This window comes from Rutidosis leptorrhynchoides, chromosome 3, assembly GCF_046630445.1.
Source record: "Rutidosis leptorrhynchoides isolate AG116_Rl617_1_P2 chromosome 3, CSIRO_AGI_Rlap_v1, whole genome shotgun sequence".
In the NCBI taxonomy this organism is placed as follows: Eukaryota; Viridiplantae; Streptophyta; class Magnoliopsida; order Asterales; family Asteraceae; genus Rutidosis; species Rutidosis leptorrhynchoides.
The window spans coordinates 642,931,998-642,947,621 of NC_092335.1; the positions used below are offsets into that span (position 1 = coordinate 642,931,998).

Consider the following 15,624-nt stretch of genomic DNA (forward strand, 5'->3'; position numbering starts at 1 on the left):
TACATTTAACGATCTTCAAATATAAGATAAGATAGATTAGGTGTACCTTCCATGAATAATTAAGCTAAAATAGATGAATGAACAAAATGTCCAATCAACAATAGCTATCGATAATTAATCTAAACCGTTCACTAATTAATCGGAAGTCACAAGTATATCACTTTTTGTCAATTCTCTATACAATTTATGTTCCTGATAACACATGTAACAATAAAATGAATATTTTGATTACTTGTGAATTCTAGTAATTATGACAAATTAAAGAGCATTGTAAAAAAGCAATGATTCTTTTTGAAGAAAAACACAAGCTTGTTTAAAGCTATAAATCAACCCAGCTAACAGATATATATGAATTCTAGTAATTAAGATAAAAAAGAATTGTAAAAAACAATGAATTTTTTCAGAAATATTTACAAAAACTCAAAAGCTAGAAACCAAGTTGATATCACTTTCTATTATGAATTAAAGCTATAATTTGTTCTTGAAAAATATAATCAACAACTCAAAATCCACCATTTCCTTTTCATATAATCTTCACCAATTGACATACGGAGTATTATATAATTATTACACATAACTTTATAATTTTGTATCCATTAATATATGTCACATATGTATGTATATATATGCATACACAATTCATATATCAATATCAATATACATAATATTGGTATTGGTATTTGTGTGTATATATGTGTACTATGTGCGTGTTTAAATTCAAATGGTAGAATACAAATCTACCAAAGTTCTCATAACCTCTACCTGAGTAGCAAGACACTTAATATAATCTGCAGTTTCATCCAACAAGCCACAAGCATCCATCTTTTCAACACCGGGTACAAGTTTCCTCAGTTTCACTTCTTGACCCGAATTCCCAAACGGGTTAATAAATTCTCTTTTAGGGTTTGAGCAATTAGGGTTTCTTTTCTTTGTGGATCCAACATGATGATGATGACGATGAGGACGAACACGAGTAGTTTTACAATCAACTTTTTTCTTATAATTTCTTGATAACACAACTCGGTTTCGAATCTTGCATAAAATCGCACGGCTCCAAGCTCTTTTTGATCCAACCACAGAAGCCATTGATGCGTAGGCTGCGATCTTGACACGATGAGATCTTCGGTTGAACTTGATCTGGGTGTTGTCAAAATTGGATCTTTTTGTGTTTAGGTTGTGTAGATTGTGAAGAAATCGATAAGCGAGTTGGATCTTGAGAGAGTTAGGGTTTATAGGTGGGGGTTGTTGAAGTTGAGACATGGTGGAATCAATTTATGATTATTTGGAAAGGAAGATTTTTTTCTGACACAAATTGAAGAACACTATATCTAGTACTCCGTACTTTGTTTCTGACACAAAAATCCGTGAGAGAGAGAAAGAGATATATGTGTAGAAATGGAGAAAGTGGAGAAGAGAATATGAGGTAGAGAGACTTTGGGAATCAATCTTTATGTAGTGGTTGTTACTTATAAATAAGGAACATTTTTGATAATTTTATTATTATTGTGAGCTAAATATTTGTGATTTATAGATATTAGACAAAATATCACGAATGATTTATGTAGTTCGTATCAAAAATTACTGATAGTCTCTGTATATTTTTAATAATAATTTTATTATAATTTTGAGTAAAATATTTGCATTTGAACCACTTGTGATCTTTGTTGTTTACAATTTTTTTAGGATGGTCTCTATGAATATTTATCATATGGCCTATTGGTGATTTAAAATACAAGTTACATGGACCATTAATTACAGGGAAAAAGGCATAAGGATCACTAGTGATTTTTGATACAAATCACAGCTGTGATATTTTATCAAAATGTTAAGTAAATAATTTTGATGAATTTAATATATTAATACACTATAAAAAATGTTCATTCTTTTTTCTCACTAATGCATATCATTTGAAGTTGTAAAAATGCTTATACCGAGTAACTTTTAGATATCTACAAATTATTTTTATTGCTGTATACCGATTATGCTAGACTACGAAATGTCTATATATGTAATTATCTTTTAGTAAGCATAATAATATAAATGTATCATGTTATTTCCAACCAAGAATTCTAAATATTTACAACAGAGTATATTTTATGAACAATTAATACATAACCTACACGACACGAATCCAACATCAATAGCACACGACAAATTAATCCGAAACAATAACACATGGGACTGTGACGGATATGATTCCTTCCTCCAACGTACTGATGGTTGATCTTGCATATGTCAATCCTGGTATGGATCGTTTATAGTTTCATTTTTTGAGAGATAAAATATATTATTATTATTATTATTATTATTATTATTATTATTATTATTATTATTATTATTATTATTATTATTATTATAATAAAAAAAACTTAAAAGTTTTAAAACTTACAAAAAATTAGTGGGAAGCCTAAAGACAATCTGGGCCCCCACACCTCTAGCAATAGTAAAACCTATTCTAGTAAAAATATGAGCAGCAGCACCGGCACTAATATCTTGCGCCATCGAACTCTTCTGAACCCGCTTTAGCAAAGAAACAGCCTCCTTCTCTAATTCCCCCAGGGAAGAAAATGAGAAAGGAATGAAACCATAACCAATCGCCTGACAGCTAGATTCGTACTTGACCCGCTTCCGACGAGCCGCATCAACCACAGCACGTCCAGGGACAAAGTCAGAAAGCCCAGACTGCGTCAAAGGAGAAGACCCTGTCAAGTCAACACAAACATCGCGACCACAATCCCAGGAATAAAGTAACACATCAGCAGGTCTGAGGGCCCTGTCGTTCCCTCCAGACAACCCAATGTCAACCTCCTTTCTCGCTGAAATCCCAGATCGATAACAAACATCAACAAGGGAATCCCGAACAATATTATGTCGATGCTTAATACCCACCATACCAGCACAAGACACGGCGTGATCCCCGAAAATATCCCCAGTAAAAACCCTTGAACAGGCAGAGCATGCCGTCGAGATAGAGAACAAAGGAACACCTAACCGGTAGCACAACACACATCGGTAAGTCTTTGCGTTCATCGTCTGACCCAACCCCAAAATAGGGACTGCCCTTAGCCAAGCAGATGTGTGATCACCCTGCTGTGATTTCCATAAGGCCGATTGTCGGGGAGATAACGAAAAAGTGGATTCTGCAGAAGCGGTAACCTTTGTGAAATAAACATCTGCCAATTTCTTCATGAGTATTGGGGCAGCGACCTCACTCGGATTACCTAAAATATCAAACCCAACCGTATTATTAAACAGACCCAATGCATCTTCAAAATCACGACCAAGACCAACAATACCCGTATGACGTAAGAGCTTGGTCTGCAACCCAGCAGACTGTAATCGAGAAGCCAGAAAAGCATAATGACGAACATCTCCCGCAGAATAAACACCAAGCCCTCCAAATGCAAATGGCAAGGTGGCAAGCCGCCACTGCCAATCACCAAACTCAGGCCCTGAAGCAGTAACAATACGCTCCAAAGAAGATCGAAGGGCTTCATCGAAAGCGCGTTGAGCCGCCTTAAATATACTAGGAGGACAAGTACGCAATGTAAAGTAGAGTTTAGAAACTCCCGTACATGCCCTAAGCAACAACAACTCACACTGAGGATCATCAAGCTTAGCAACCTTATCCATAAGCGCAATGGACTTGGTCACCCTTTGCATCACCAGTTCACTACTAAAACTAAGATCGGAAGTTGCGGGGGCCCCTAGCAACTTAACACCATTTAAAGGCCGAGCAATATTAGGAGGAAAGACACCTACTTGCCTGCTGCGAGGGTCCTCCGTAGGCCAGAAAATTTCTGTTTTTTCAACGTTGAGATGTAGCCCAAAACGAGGCCCATCCTCCATAATCAAATGCAAAACCTTCCCCACCACCAAAGTGTCCCCAATAATAGTGCCATCATCCAAATACCACGCCTGAAGACAAACCTCAAAATTATCTCTGATTTTAGAAACCAAGGGTTGTAAGACCAAAGCAAAAAGCAGCGGACCAAGGGGATCACCCTGTTGCACCCCCTGAGAAGACCATAAGGTGTGGTTCCCATAATACAATCTGGCTGGATTAGAGTAGCAAAATTCAACCCACCGAGAAATGCTCGGACAAAGGCGGCGAACTTCACGTAACATGACCGTACGATCAACTAGATTGAAGGCATTTTGAAAATCAACTAATAACATAGAGAGGCCAACATCAGAGCCACGATCCTCAATCAACCGATTCACAGCATGAAGAATTGCCTCACCACCTGAAGAAACACCAACACCAAATTGAAGACCATCGAAGTAACTTCCCAAAGACTGGCCAACCATAGCAGCGCCAACCTTCGAAACAAGATGTGATGACCCGGAAATTTCTGACCAAATTTAAACTTAATCTTTGTATGATTAACATTTTCGACACGATAAGCAAAGTCTGTAAAACTGAATCTCAAAATTTTTGAACTACTTTTATATATTTAAATACCCTTCGGTTATTTTCGACGATTCGAGAACAATTATATGTAAATAGATACATATATACTATAACATGAAAAGGTAACAATGTATTAATTGTTTGATACCGTACATTAAACTTATTGGTTTAAATATCTATTTGAATGTATATGATAAGTTGAAATATTTATTATTAAAATTTATTTATAAATAACTTCCAATGTGTATTTAAAAACTGATTTATGTATATTAAAAAGATATATACATATATATAATAAACGATAGTAACATTCGTTTATTGATTCAATTGATATTTAGATAAGTTAACTAAAGCGTTTAAGATGAACCAGTTAAACACTAATTTGTTACAGTGTTTTCAAATTGCCACATTACTCAAAATGCTACAGTGTTTTCGAAAATCACTATTTGCTACAGTGAAATTGACTTTGCTACAGTGAATTGCTACAGTAAAATTTGACTTTGCTACAGTAACTTTGCTACAGTAAAACGCTATTATAAAAATGTATTTTAACAAATAGCGAGACGATGATTTATAGAAGTAAATGACCAAAACACTCGAAAGTTTAAGATACACTTTAAGTGATATAATTAAGGGATAATTTAAGGCTATTGATAAGGCTAAAAAGGAACATATATTTCATAGCATTATCCCCCAAGAAAGACAGGATTTTAGTTGTAATTGTTCCATATTCAAGTAATATTCGTTTATATTTAATAAGTGCGAAGACAAAAGGCGAAAACGAAGAATTGAAGACGGAAAGGTCCAAAATGCTAAAATGTACAAGATACAATTAAAAAGGTTCAAATTATTGATGAAGAACGTCTAAAAAATGACAAGAGTACAAGTTGCGGAACGCAAAGTATACGATATAAAATAGTACGCAAGGACGTCTGAAAATCCGGAACCGGGACCCGAGTCAAGAAGAAACGCCCGACGCAACGGACCAAAAATATCTAGTCTACTATGCACAAGAATAAAATATAATATATAAATAATTATATTAATTATTTATATATTTATATTTATTTTATATTATGTCGACAAGCTAGGAGCCAAAACAATGTGAGCTGTCCCTGGTCCCCATGCGAGTCGCATGGCCAGAAGGCCATTTCCATGCGAGTCGCATGACTCCAGATTTCAGGCCACATCTATAAATTTCAGTGTTTTCGCTCGATTTAAATCACACACATACACAAATATATATATACTCAGTAATATTATTTATTATTTATTATTATTATTATTATTATTATTATTATTATTATTATTATTAATAAGATTATTATTAATCTTATTATTTTTTTATTATTATTAGTGTTATTATTTTTGCGATACAAAAATAATAATGTACAAAAAATATTACGACGGAGTGCTGTCCAAGTAATTTTCAAAACGAGTTTCCGAGCGAGCTAGAGCTAAGGAAAATATGGGTTATTGCCAAGGAAATTATGGGTAATGTTCGGGGGTATTTTTGTGAATCAAACCTCGTGTTTATCATCTCCGATGCGTCTACGTGCTTTCCTGCAATATTGTATATCAATATTAAACTGTGAGTTTCATAAGAACCCTTTTACTCCCTACATTTTTGGGCTGAGAATACATGCAAATGCTTTATTAACCGATATACAATATTTATATGCGTGAGTTTCATTTGCTCCCTTTTTAATTGCTTTTGCAATATATATTTTTGGGCTGAGAATACATGCACTTTATTTTAAACACAATGGATACAAGTACATACTAAATTCTACACCGAGTTTGAACCGAAAATCCCTTAGCTTTGGTAACTAGTAACTGCCGGTTATAAGAACTGGTGGGCGCGAATAGTTGTATATGGATCCATAGGGCTTGACATCCCCGTCCGAGCTAGAGCGCTAGCCTTTTAACGGACGTATGCTATTTGAGAAGCGTACACGTTGGTTTGCGTGTATTATTAAGATGATTATACAAAGGGTACAAATTATATAAACGTTAAAGTTTAGTTACCAGGGTGCTTAATTTTGTAGAACTGATTGATAAACGTTTCGGATGAAACAACTGAAATCTTGTGATTCACCTTTTATGTAAAACCTATTGATAAACGTTTTGAATAAAACAACTGAACTTTTGTAATCCACATTGATATACGGATTATGTGTAATATTAAAACTATGAACTCACCAACCTTTGTGTTGACACTTGAAGCATGTTTATTCTCAGGATTCTAGAAGTCTTCCGCTGTTTGCTCATACGTGATACAAGTTATGTGCTTGGAGTCATACATGCTATATACAAGAAACTTGCATTCATCAAACCATTACCATGTATCTTATTTTGACTGTATTGTTAACAGATGTATTATTGTAAACCATTTAAATGGTGATTGTCTATACGTAGGAATCATCAGATGTAAAAAAAAAACTGGAATTTATATATTCATTTATGAAATACCTTTTCAAACGAATGCAATGTTACAAAACGTATCACATAGAGGTCAAATACCTCGCAATGAAATCAATAAATGACGTGTTCGTCCATATGGATTTGGAGCGATCGTCACACAAGACGTCGCCAAACAGTACCCACAGCTATAGGACGAAGACCACCGCCGGGCTTGACAAGCGGTGTGAGGGGAGCACTAGCTATATACTCTCCTAATTCCATAGGGCACCTTCCAGCTAGAAAGAGATTAACGACCCCGGTAATAGAGCCAACCAACTCATCCGAGACTGCCACAGCAGCACCACTCAAGCAATCCATAAGGTGTTGTGCACGTAAACCATCCCTACCACATGAAGTGCCCCGAGGAAAACTTTTAATCTGGCCCAAAATAACAGCAGAAGTCGTAACGAGGTGAAGGTGATCAACCGTCATATCAGGCAAGGATGGAGCTATAGAAGAAGGGTGCTTAGACAGCAAGTCCGCCAGTGTGGCGTCATTATAAGGAGCAACGCCTGATGAAGAAAGAACACGAGCTGCAGCAGTGTAATGGCCATCACAAATCTTCCTACGACACTGCTTAATATTACGCTCTTCCAAATCAAGGACCTCATCATCAACCACTAACAACATAGGAGAATCCTCAGCCAAATACTCCCTCACAAGCTGTAAACTTCCACCCGTTGTCCCCCAAGAGCAAATAGCACGGGAAATATTCTCTTCCTGATGCCGACGCTTTATCGAAGACCTAGACTCGCGACTACTCCGTGGCCGAAAGGTTTTAAGGGTACAAAGGGGTAACACCAACAAAGAGACCCAACTAGAAATGTCATCAGGCTTAGAGATCACCTTATCAAGAGCACCTTTCAAAACCCGAGAAAACCCCAAACGACACTTGGGAGGGATAGACTTAACCGTGCGAAACCCCTTAGAGAACAACCGATCAAGGAGAGCCACGTCAAAACCATCATAATGATCACGCACTGAACCATCCTCAATACAAAGTCGAGCAGGAGAAGAGGGAGCTAGTGGCTTGGAAAAATTATGAAGCACAAAACGAACAACACCATTTCCCTCATCGGGGGGCGGCACATCCGGGCCCCTACCATGACGGCACTTAGCACGTACCGTGTGTGTTTTGTAGCAAACACCACATAACCAAATTCCCATACGCCTAAAAGTAACATCAGCCTCAGTATAAACACCCAAATTAGAAGTAAGAGAGTGTCGAGTGATATCCCGCGCATCGATACCACAATGACGATCACTAAGATGCTTGATAAGAGAACTTCTAACTAGCCCATTTCCACTCCCATTTTGACAGCCATTAAGACCCACAAAGGGACAATGAAACTTCACAGCGGCATGCGACATAGCTACACACAATATCTGCTACTGTTCGTCATTTCATAGTGCTACATACATCTCAAATATGTGCTTTCAGTATTTTGATGTTCACACTTCAAATTGAGCTCAGATCTTAGTTCATTAACATCAACCAAACCTTCCTATCCCTAGATATCTCAAAAAACAACAACATAATTCAAGGAAATATGTGAACCCTTTTTATTTATCTTCTTACAAGCTTACAGAGGTCTCCGGATCATTTGAGCAAATCACAGAGCAAAGTGTTGATAGATCAAGGTTCCTTGATGTTTGATCCAACTTTGTGAGCCTTCAATCGATCCAAAACACAACAAAATAATTCCAGATCTATAATTAAATACAAGTAAACAGCAATTTGAACCTTTGAGGGATAAAACACTGTTCCTGTTTATCGGTGAATGAGCTCCATTGATGAACTAATTTTGATAAAAAGCTTGCTGAGGTAATTGCACAATTCCATTTGATCACGCATCTTGAATCATGGAACTAGATACCAGCTCATAAGTCACCGATTAAATTGAATCCGCAACGAATTAAGTGTTATTATTATTATTATTATTATTATTATTATTATTATTATTATTATCATTATTATTATTATTATATATACTAAAGCTTGTGAAAATTTCTGTCGTTTATTATTGTAGACAATGTTGTTTACTAATGAGGAGTAAATTTCAAAAACTGAACTATTTTCTATATTAATAATGTGATATTATAATTAGATATTATTATTATAATTATACATTATATTATTATTATAATTATATATTAATAATTAATAATATTTAATAATGTGATGTTATAATTAGATATTATCACCTAACCCAAGTGGCAACTTTGTGGGTATTAAAAGGAATTAGTTCTTTATCTAAAACTTATAAATTATGAATAATGAAAGTATTAATTTTTATAAATCAGCACAAAAAATTTGCCCTTTTATAAATCGACACAAACTTATTCACTTTTTTACATAGTGAAGCTGCCTACTCGATCCCAACTGTGATGGGTGCTAGTGGGTCAAGAACTACAACTTCGATCTCTGGTGTGGTGTAAGTAATTCCTTAAACGATACAGGTTATATATTTCATAACTTTATTATTGGATTCTACTAATATCTTTATATTTCTTATATTTTGTATGTATTGTATATGTAGATTTTGGTTGTTCTCTATTCATTTTTGAAATTTGTGTTTCTATTCAGTTGTTATGTAGAATTTGTATTCATATATATCGCTTATTAGCATTTGCAGTCATTCCACCACATCGTAGCTGTTGTATTATTGCGTCCGTATGGTTGAAAATTCTTTAAGGTGTTTGGTGAACGTACCGCCGGTAAAGAAGTTCAGGAAGGTAATGTCACACCCCCAAATAGGGCCTGGGATATTTATGACTAATTATATCAAATCACTGTTGTATAAACGAGAACGACTCTATATGAGACGTTTTGAATAAAACATTTATTAATAAAACAACGGAAGCATTAAAAGTTTTTACATCAAATCCAAACCGAAATAGTATTAGTTTTAACATGTAAAGTAAATGTAATGAAATGAAGACTCCATGCAGCAGCATTCAATTCATCATGTAGCATTCATAGCAATCACCTTATTCGTCACCTGAGACAAAACATGCTTAAAATATCAACTAAAAAGGTTGAGTGAAATTCATAGGTTTATATAATATGCATTAGGCCACAAGATTTAGTTTAAAGCTGGTTGATACCAACTATATCAATCTAAAAAGAGTTGCTGCAGTTTGTAATATCGCTACTAGACAAAAATTTACCCCGCGACACCTTGAACAGTCAGTGTCAGTTGAATCATTATTATGTAACCAAAGACCATCAGTCAAATAGTTAGAGACGTCACTCTCAGTAGCGCTACTCACAATAACTAAGTTTGCATCTTATACCTCAGCAATTAACGATATTACGGTGGGAATTTGCATGACAAAGCACGACAGCACAATAACATTTTAGTACTTGTGTCTAAACGTAAAACAGTTATAAAGCAAGTATGTGTCTCACCCCAAAAGTTATAAACAATTAAGTAAACAGTAAAAGTGGGGCTATGAAAATCACCTTAAATAGTAGTTGAAGTATTCCACGCAAGAAGGAAAGTAAAGCAAGTAAGTGATCTGGATATCAACCTAGAGGTATAACGTTTGATTAGTTAATGTCTAACTTGACATAAAGTGTGTTTATTAATATAGCAACTATATTGACAGTGACGGTTTTCGAGAAAAGTTCCTATTTCTCAAAAGTTTCTATTTTTGGAAACCTACTATTTATGGAAAGCTTCCACTTATAGTAAACTTCTAGTTTAAGAATGTTCGGGTTATAATTCTTAACAAAGATGTTGTACAATCTCGCCCAAACTTCGTCGCTAACATGCAAGTCACTCGAATGATCTATTGTTACCGAACGGCCCAGGATCTCTTGACCAGAATCTAAGTCTTGGCATTCGAGATCCACAAGCGTCCCATAATGGTAACAAGGATCACCCTAGGCCACAAGTAGCAGTGATGTTTGTAGTCTTTGTACGCTATCTTTAATTATAACCTTCACGTTAGGTGCGTATATACATATATATTCATTAATTCGATTTTAATTATAATTCCTGTATATTAATTCATAAAAATACTTTTATAATTTTTAGTAACATATATTACTAATTATAACATGTTATTTATTTTAATTTTAATTGCATATAATTTATAATATTATTTACATGTTTCGGTAAAAAAAAATAATAAACCGAAGTAAATAGTAAAAAGTAAAAAGTAAGGAAAAATACTTACTAGTAGTAATTCTTCAAAGAGAGAATGAGAGAAATTTTGGTGTGAGTTTGAATGAGAAATGAAGGGTATTTATACTTGAAAAAAATTAGGTAAAAAGAATAAAATAATTAAAAGAAAAAGAAATATTTTAATTTTTAATGGAATTTTAAAATTCAAAAGTATTAAATGTTAGGTCATGGGATAATGCACAAAATAAAATAATAAAAGTAGTTTTTCATTATAATTTTTAATTACAAAGTATTTATTTATTTAATTATTTTTTTTAAATTCGTTTATTTTAAGGATTTATATATATATATATATATATATATATATATATATATATATATATATATATATATATATTTAAATAAACAAATTGATTTAGTACTTTTCTAAGAATATTTGTCAATATTTTTTTTATTTTTATTTAATTAATAAATACGAATTTTGCATAAAATAATAAATAATTCGGTATTTTATATTTTTAATAATAATTATGATTTTAATTATTAAACTATAGTTTTAGTAAGTTTGTAAATATTATTACATTTATATATAATTGGATTTATTATATAGTTAAATATATAATACATTAACTAAATAATAAAAGTGATACAAAGTTTATATACTTAGTTAAATTATGTCAAATTATATAAATTAATAATATATTATTTATTTAAGCGTACGTTGTTGACTAAAAATTACTATTCGGTCAATATTTAATTGTATATAGCAACCCTTAATACATATAGTCAGGCAGATAACCCTAGGGTTAATTCAGTAAATTTAGAAGTCGAAAAGTGAAGGTTGTTATAGTACCTCCCTGTTAATAAAAACTTCGTCCCAAAGTTTTAGGTAGACTTTTCGGATGCATCAGCGGTTGAGAAGAGATGGGGATATTTCTATTTCATTTGGTCTTCACGTTCCCAGGTATACTTGGGGCCACGTCGTGAATTCCAACGGATCTTAACAATAGGTATGGTGCTTTGTTTCAAGCGTTTAGCAGATCGGTCCATGACTTCTAGGGTTCCTCTATGAAGTGCATTTTATCATCAATTTCGAATGTCATCCAAAGGAATAACGAGAGTGTCATCAGCGAGACACTTTTTAAGATTCGATACATGAAATACGTCGTGTACGCTGCTAAGTTCAGCAGGTAATTCTAATCGATAAGCCACGGGTCCGATTCTTTCAGTAATCTTGAAGGGTCCAACAAAACGCGGACTTAGTTTGCTTCGTTTACCAAAACGAACGACGCCTTTCCAAGGGGATACTTTCAACATGACTTTGTCACCAACTTGGAATTCCAAATCTTTCCGACCTTTATTAGCATAGCTCTTCTGTCGGCTGCTGGCAGTTTCTATTCGTTTCTTAATCTGAACTATCTTTACGGTTGTCTCGTGTATGATTTCGGGACCGGTTAACTGTCTGTCCTCTAATTCATCCCAGCACAGTGGGGATCTACATTTTCGTCCGTATAAGGCCTCAAAAGGTGCAGCCTTAATACTTGAGTGGTAACTATTATTATAAGAGAATTCAACCAAAGGCAAATGTCTATCCCAGCCTTTGCCGAAGTCAATAACACAAGCGCGAAGCATATCTTCCAACGTTTGAATGGTTCGTTCATTTTGACCATCGGTTTGTGGATGATAGGCAGTACTTATGTCGAGTTGAGTTCCAAGAGCAGTTTGTAAGGATTTCCAGAATCTGGAAGTGAATCTACTGTCGCGATCGGATATGATTGATATAGGAACACCACGACGAGAGACAATTTCTTTGATATACAGTTGTGACAATCTCTCCATATTTTCGGTCTCCTTGATCGGTAAGAAATGAGCAGATTTAGTAAGACGATCTACTATGACCCATATAGTATCATTTCCACTAGAAGTCTTGGGCAATTTAGTAATAAAGTCCATAGCGATACATTCCCACTTCCACTGCGAAATATCCGGTTGTTGCAGTAAACCAGACGGCTTTTGATGCTCAGCCTTAACTTTTAAACAAGTAAGATACTTGCTCACATATTCAGCAATATCAGATTTCAGATTAGGCCACCAATAAAATTCTTTCACATCGTGATACATCTTACTGGAGCCTGGGTGAATAGAATATCTAGTCTTATGTGCTTCATCCAAGACTAGCTTTCGCATATTTCCGAATTGAGGAACCCAGATACGATTGTTGTAGTACTGTGTTCCGTTCTCCTTGATTTGTAATTGGTTTTCAAATCCTGAAGGTCCTTCATGTTTGATATTTTCTTGCTTTATAGCTTCTAGTTGTGCTTCCCGAATTTTAGCTGTCAGGTTTGTTTGAATGATCATATTCAAAGCTCGCACTCGGATAGGCTTGACTCGATCCTTTAAACTGAGTGCATCAGCAACAACATTTGCCTTACCAGGATGGTACTTGAGTTCATAGTTGTAGTCATTTAGTAATTCGACCCAACGTCTTTGTCTAATGTTCAGTTGCTTTTGATCAAAGATGTGCTGGAGACTCTTATGATTGGTGAATATGGTGAATTTGATTCCATAAAGATAGTGTCGCCATATCTTTAATGCGAATACTACAGCTCCTAGTTCCAAGTCGTGGGTAGTATAGTTCTTCTCATGCTTCTTTAATTGTCTGGATGCATATGCAATGACTTTCCGGCGTTGCATTAACACACATCCAAAACCTTGGTTTGAAGCATCACAATAGACTACGAAGTCTTCAGTTCTGTCGGGTAGTGATAAGATCGCAGCGGTAGTCAACTTTTCTTTCAGGGTCTGAAACGCAGATTCTTGTTCAATAGACCACTCAAACTTCTTATCCTTATGAGTCAACTTGGTGAGTGGTTTGGCAAGAATGGAGAAATCTTTGATAAATCTCCGATAGTAACCGGCAAGTCCTAGGAATTGATGAATGTGTTTCGCGTTCTTAGGTGTTTCTCAGTTCTGAATAGCCGAGATCTTCGCGGGGTTGACATGTATTCCATCATTGTCAACTACATGTCCCAAAAACTGAACAGTCTTTAACCAAAATTCACACTTGGAGAACTTAGCATACAACTGTTCCTTCTTTAGTAATTCCAAAATTTGTCGGAGGTGTTGTTCGTGTTCTTTCTCACTCTTAGAGTAGATGAGAATATCGTCGATGATAACAATCACAAACTTATCGAGATAAGGCTTGCATACACGGTTCATGAGATCCATGAACACAGCAGGAGCATTAGTTAACCCAAAGGGCATTACCAAAAATTCATAATGTCCGTAACGAGTCCGGAAGGTAGTCTTGAAAACATCGGATTCCTTAACTTTAAGTTGATGATATCCAGATCTCAGGTCGATCTTGGAATAGATGATTGATCCTTGTAACTGATCAAACAAGTCATCGATTCTAGGGAGAGGATAACGATTCTTGACGGTCAACTTGTTTAGTTCTCGGTAGTCGATACACATCCTCATAGAACCATCTTTCTTTTTGACGAACAATATAGGTGCTCCCCACGGTGATGAGCTAGGACTAATGAATCCTTTCTCCAGAAGCTCTTGTAGTTGCATAGATAGCTCTTTCATTTCTGACGGAGCTAGCCGGTATGGTCCCTTTGCAATAGGTGCAGCACCGGGGATCAAATCGATTTGAAACTCAACTTGTCTTTGTGGTGGAAGACCAGGGAGTTCATCAGGAAATACTTCAGGAAAGTCTTTAACAATAGGAACGTCTTCAATACGCCGTTCATCTGGCTTGACTTCCTTTATGTGAGCTAAAATGGCTTGACATCCTTTCATAAGGTACTTTTGGGTTTTGATGCATGAGATAAGATTAAGTTTGGAACCACTCTTATCTCCTTGGATAACAAGAATTTCACCAGTTTCGAGAGGAATATTAATTGTCTTATCAAAACACTGGATACCCACTTTCATCGGGGATAACCAATCCATCCCTAAGACTACATCAAAGCTTCCTAGTTCAACAGGAAATAAGTCAACCTTAAAGGTTTTATTGGCTAGAGTCAGATTACATTCCTTGTAGATCCGGTCAACTTTTATAAATTTCCCGTTGGCCATTTCTACAAGACACTTAGTGTCTAAGTTTTAAGGTTTCTCGTCAAATAAGGCACATAATTCAGTAGACACATAACTTCTATCAGCACCAGTATCGAATAAAACAGAAGCATAGCTGTTGTTGATAAGAAATGTACCAGTAATGATGTCATCGTCATCCCTAGCTTCTTCAGCAGTCATGACGAATGCTCTTCCCTTAGCATTACCAGTTGTTGTAGTATTGTTCTTAGGGCAGTTGGTTTTGTAATGCCCCTTTTCCCCACAACCGAAACAAGTAGGCACAGTTTGATTTGTATTTGTAGTAGGCAGACCAACCTTGCAATTCTTATTAAAGTGACCAATCTTCTTACATTTTCCGTACACAGCAGTGCAAAACCCATAATGATGCCTATCACAGCGATTACATAGCGGCTTTGTTCCAATATAACCACTTTTTGTAGTATCACCAACCTTCTTGTTTGAATTTTGACCTGTACCTTGGGTAGGCTCGAACTTTCTTTTGTTATCAGTAGCCTTCACTTCGGTCTGTTTTTC

General features: G+C 35.3%; 2 protein-coding genes across 2 annotated transcripts; both read right to left on the reverse strand.

Moving 5' to 3' along the window:
• Positions 1–490: 490 nt before the first annotated feature.
• On the reverse strand, positions 491–1,426 carry LOC139899132 (transcription factor IBH1-like). The gene has a single exon (XM_071881957.1). The coding sequence runs from the start codon at positions 1,258–1,260 to the stop codon at positions 718–720; it is 543 nt and encodes a 180-aa protein (XP_071738058.1). The 5' UTR covers positions 1,261–1,426; the 3' UTR covers positions 491–717.
• A 678-nt stretch (positions 1,427–2,104) lies between these two features.
• On the reverse strand, positions 2,105–15,093 carry LOC139902431 (uncharacterized). The gene is made up of 4 exons (XM_071885059.1): positions 14,719–15,093; positions 3,297–3,516; positions 2,722–3,221; positions 2,105–2,116 (listed from the first exon to the last, which is right to left on the reverse strand). The coding sequence occupies exons 1-4, from the start codon at positions 15,091–15,093 to the stop codon at positions 2,105–2,107; spliced, it is 1,107 nt and encodes a 368-aa protein (XP_071741160.1).
• Between the last annotated feature and the right edge of the window lie 531 nt (positions 15,094–15,624).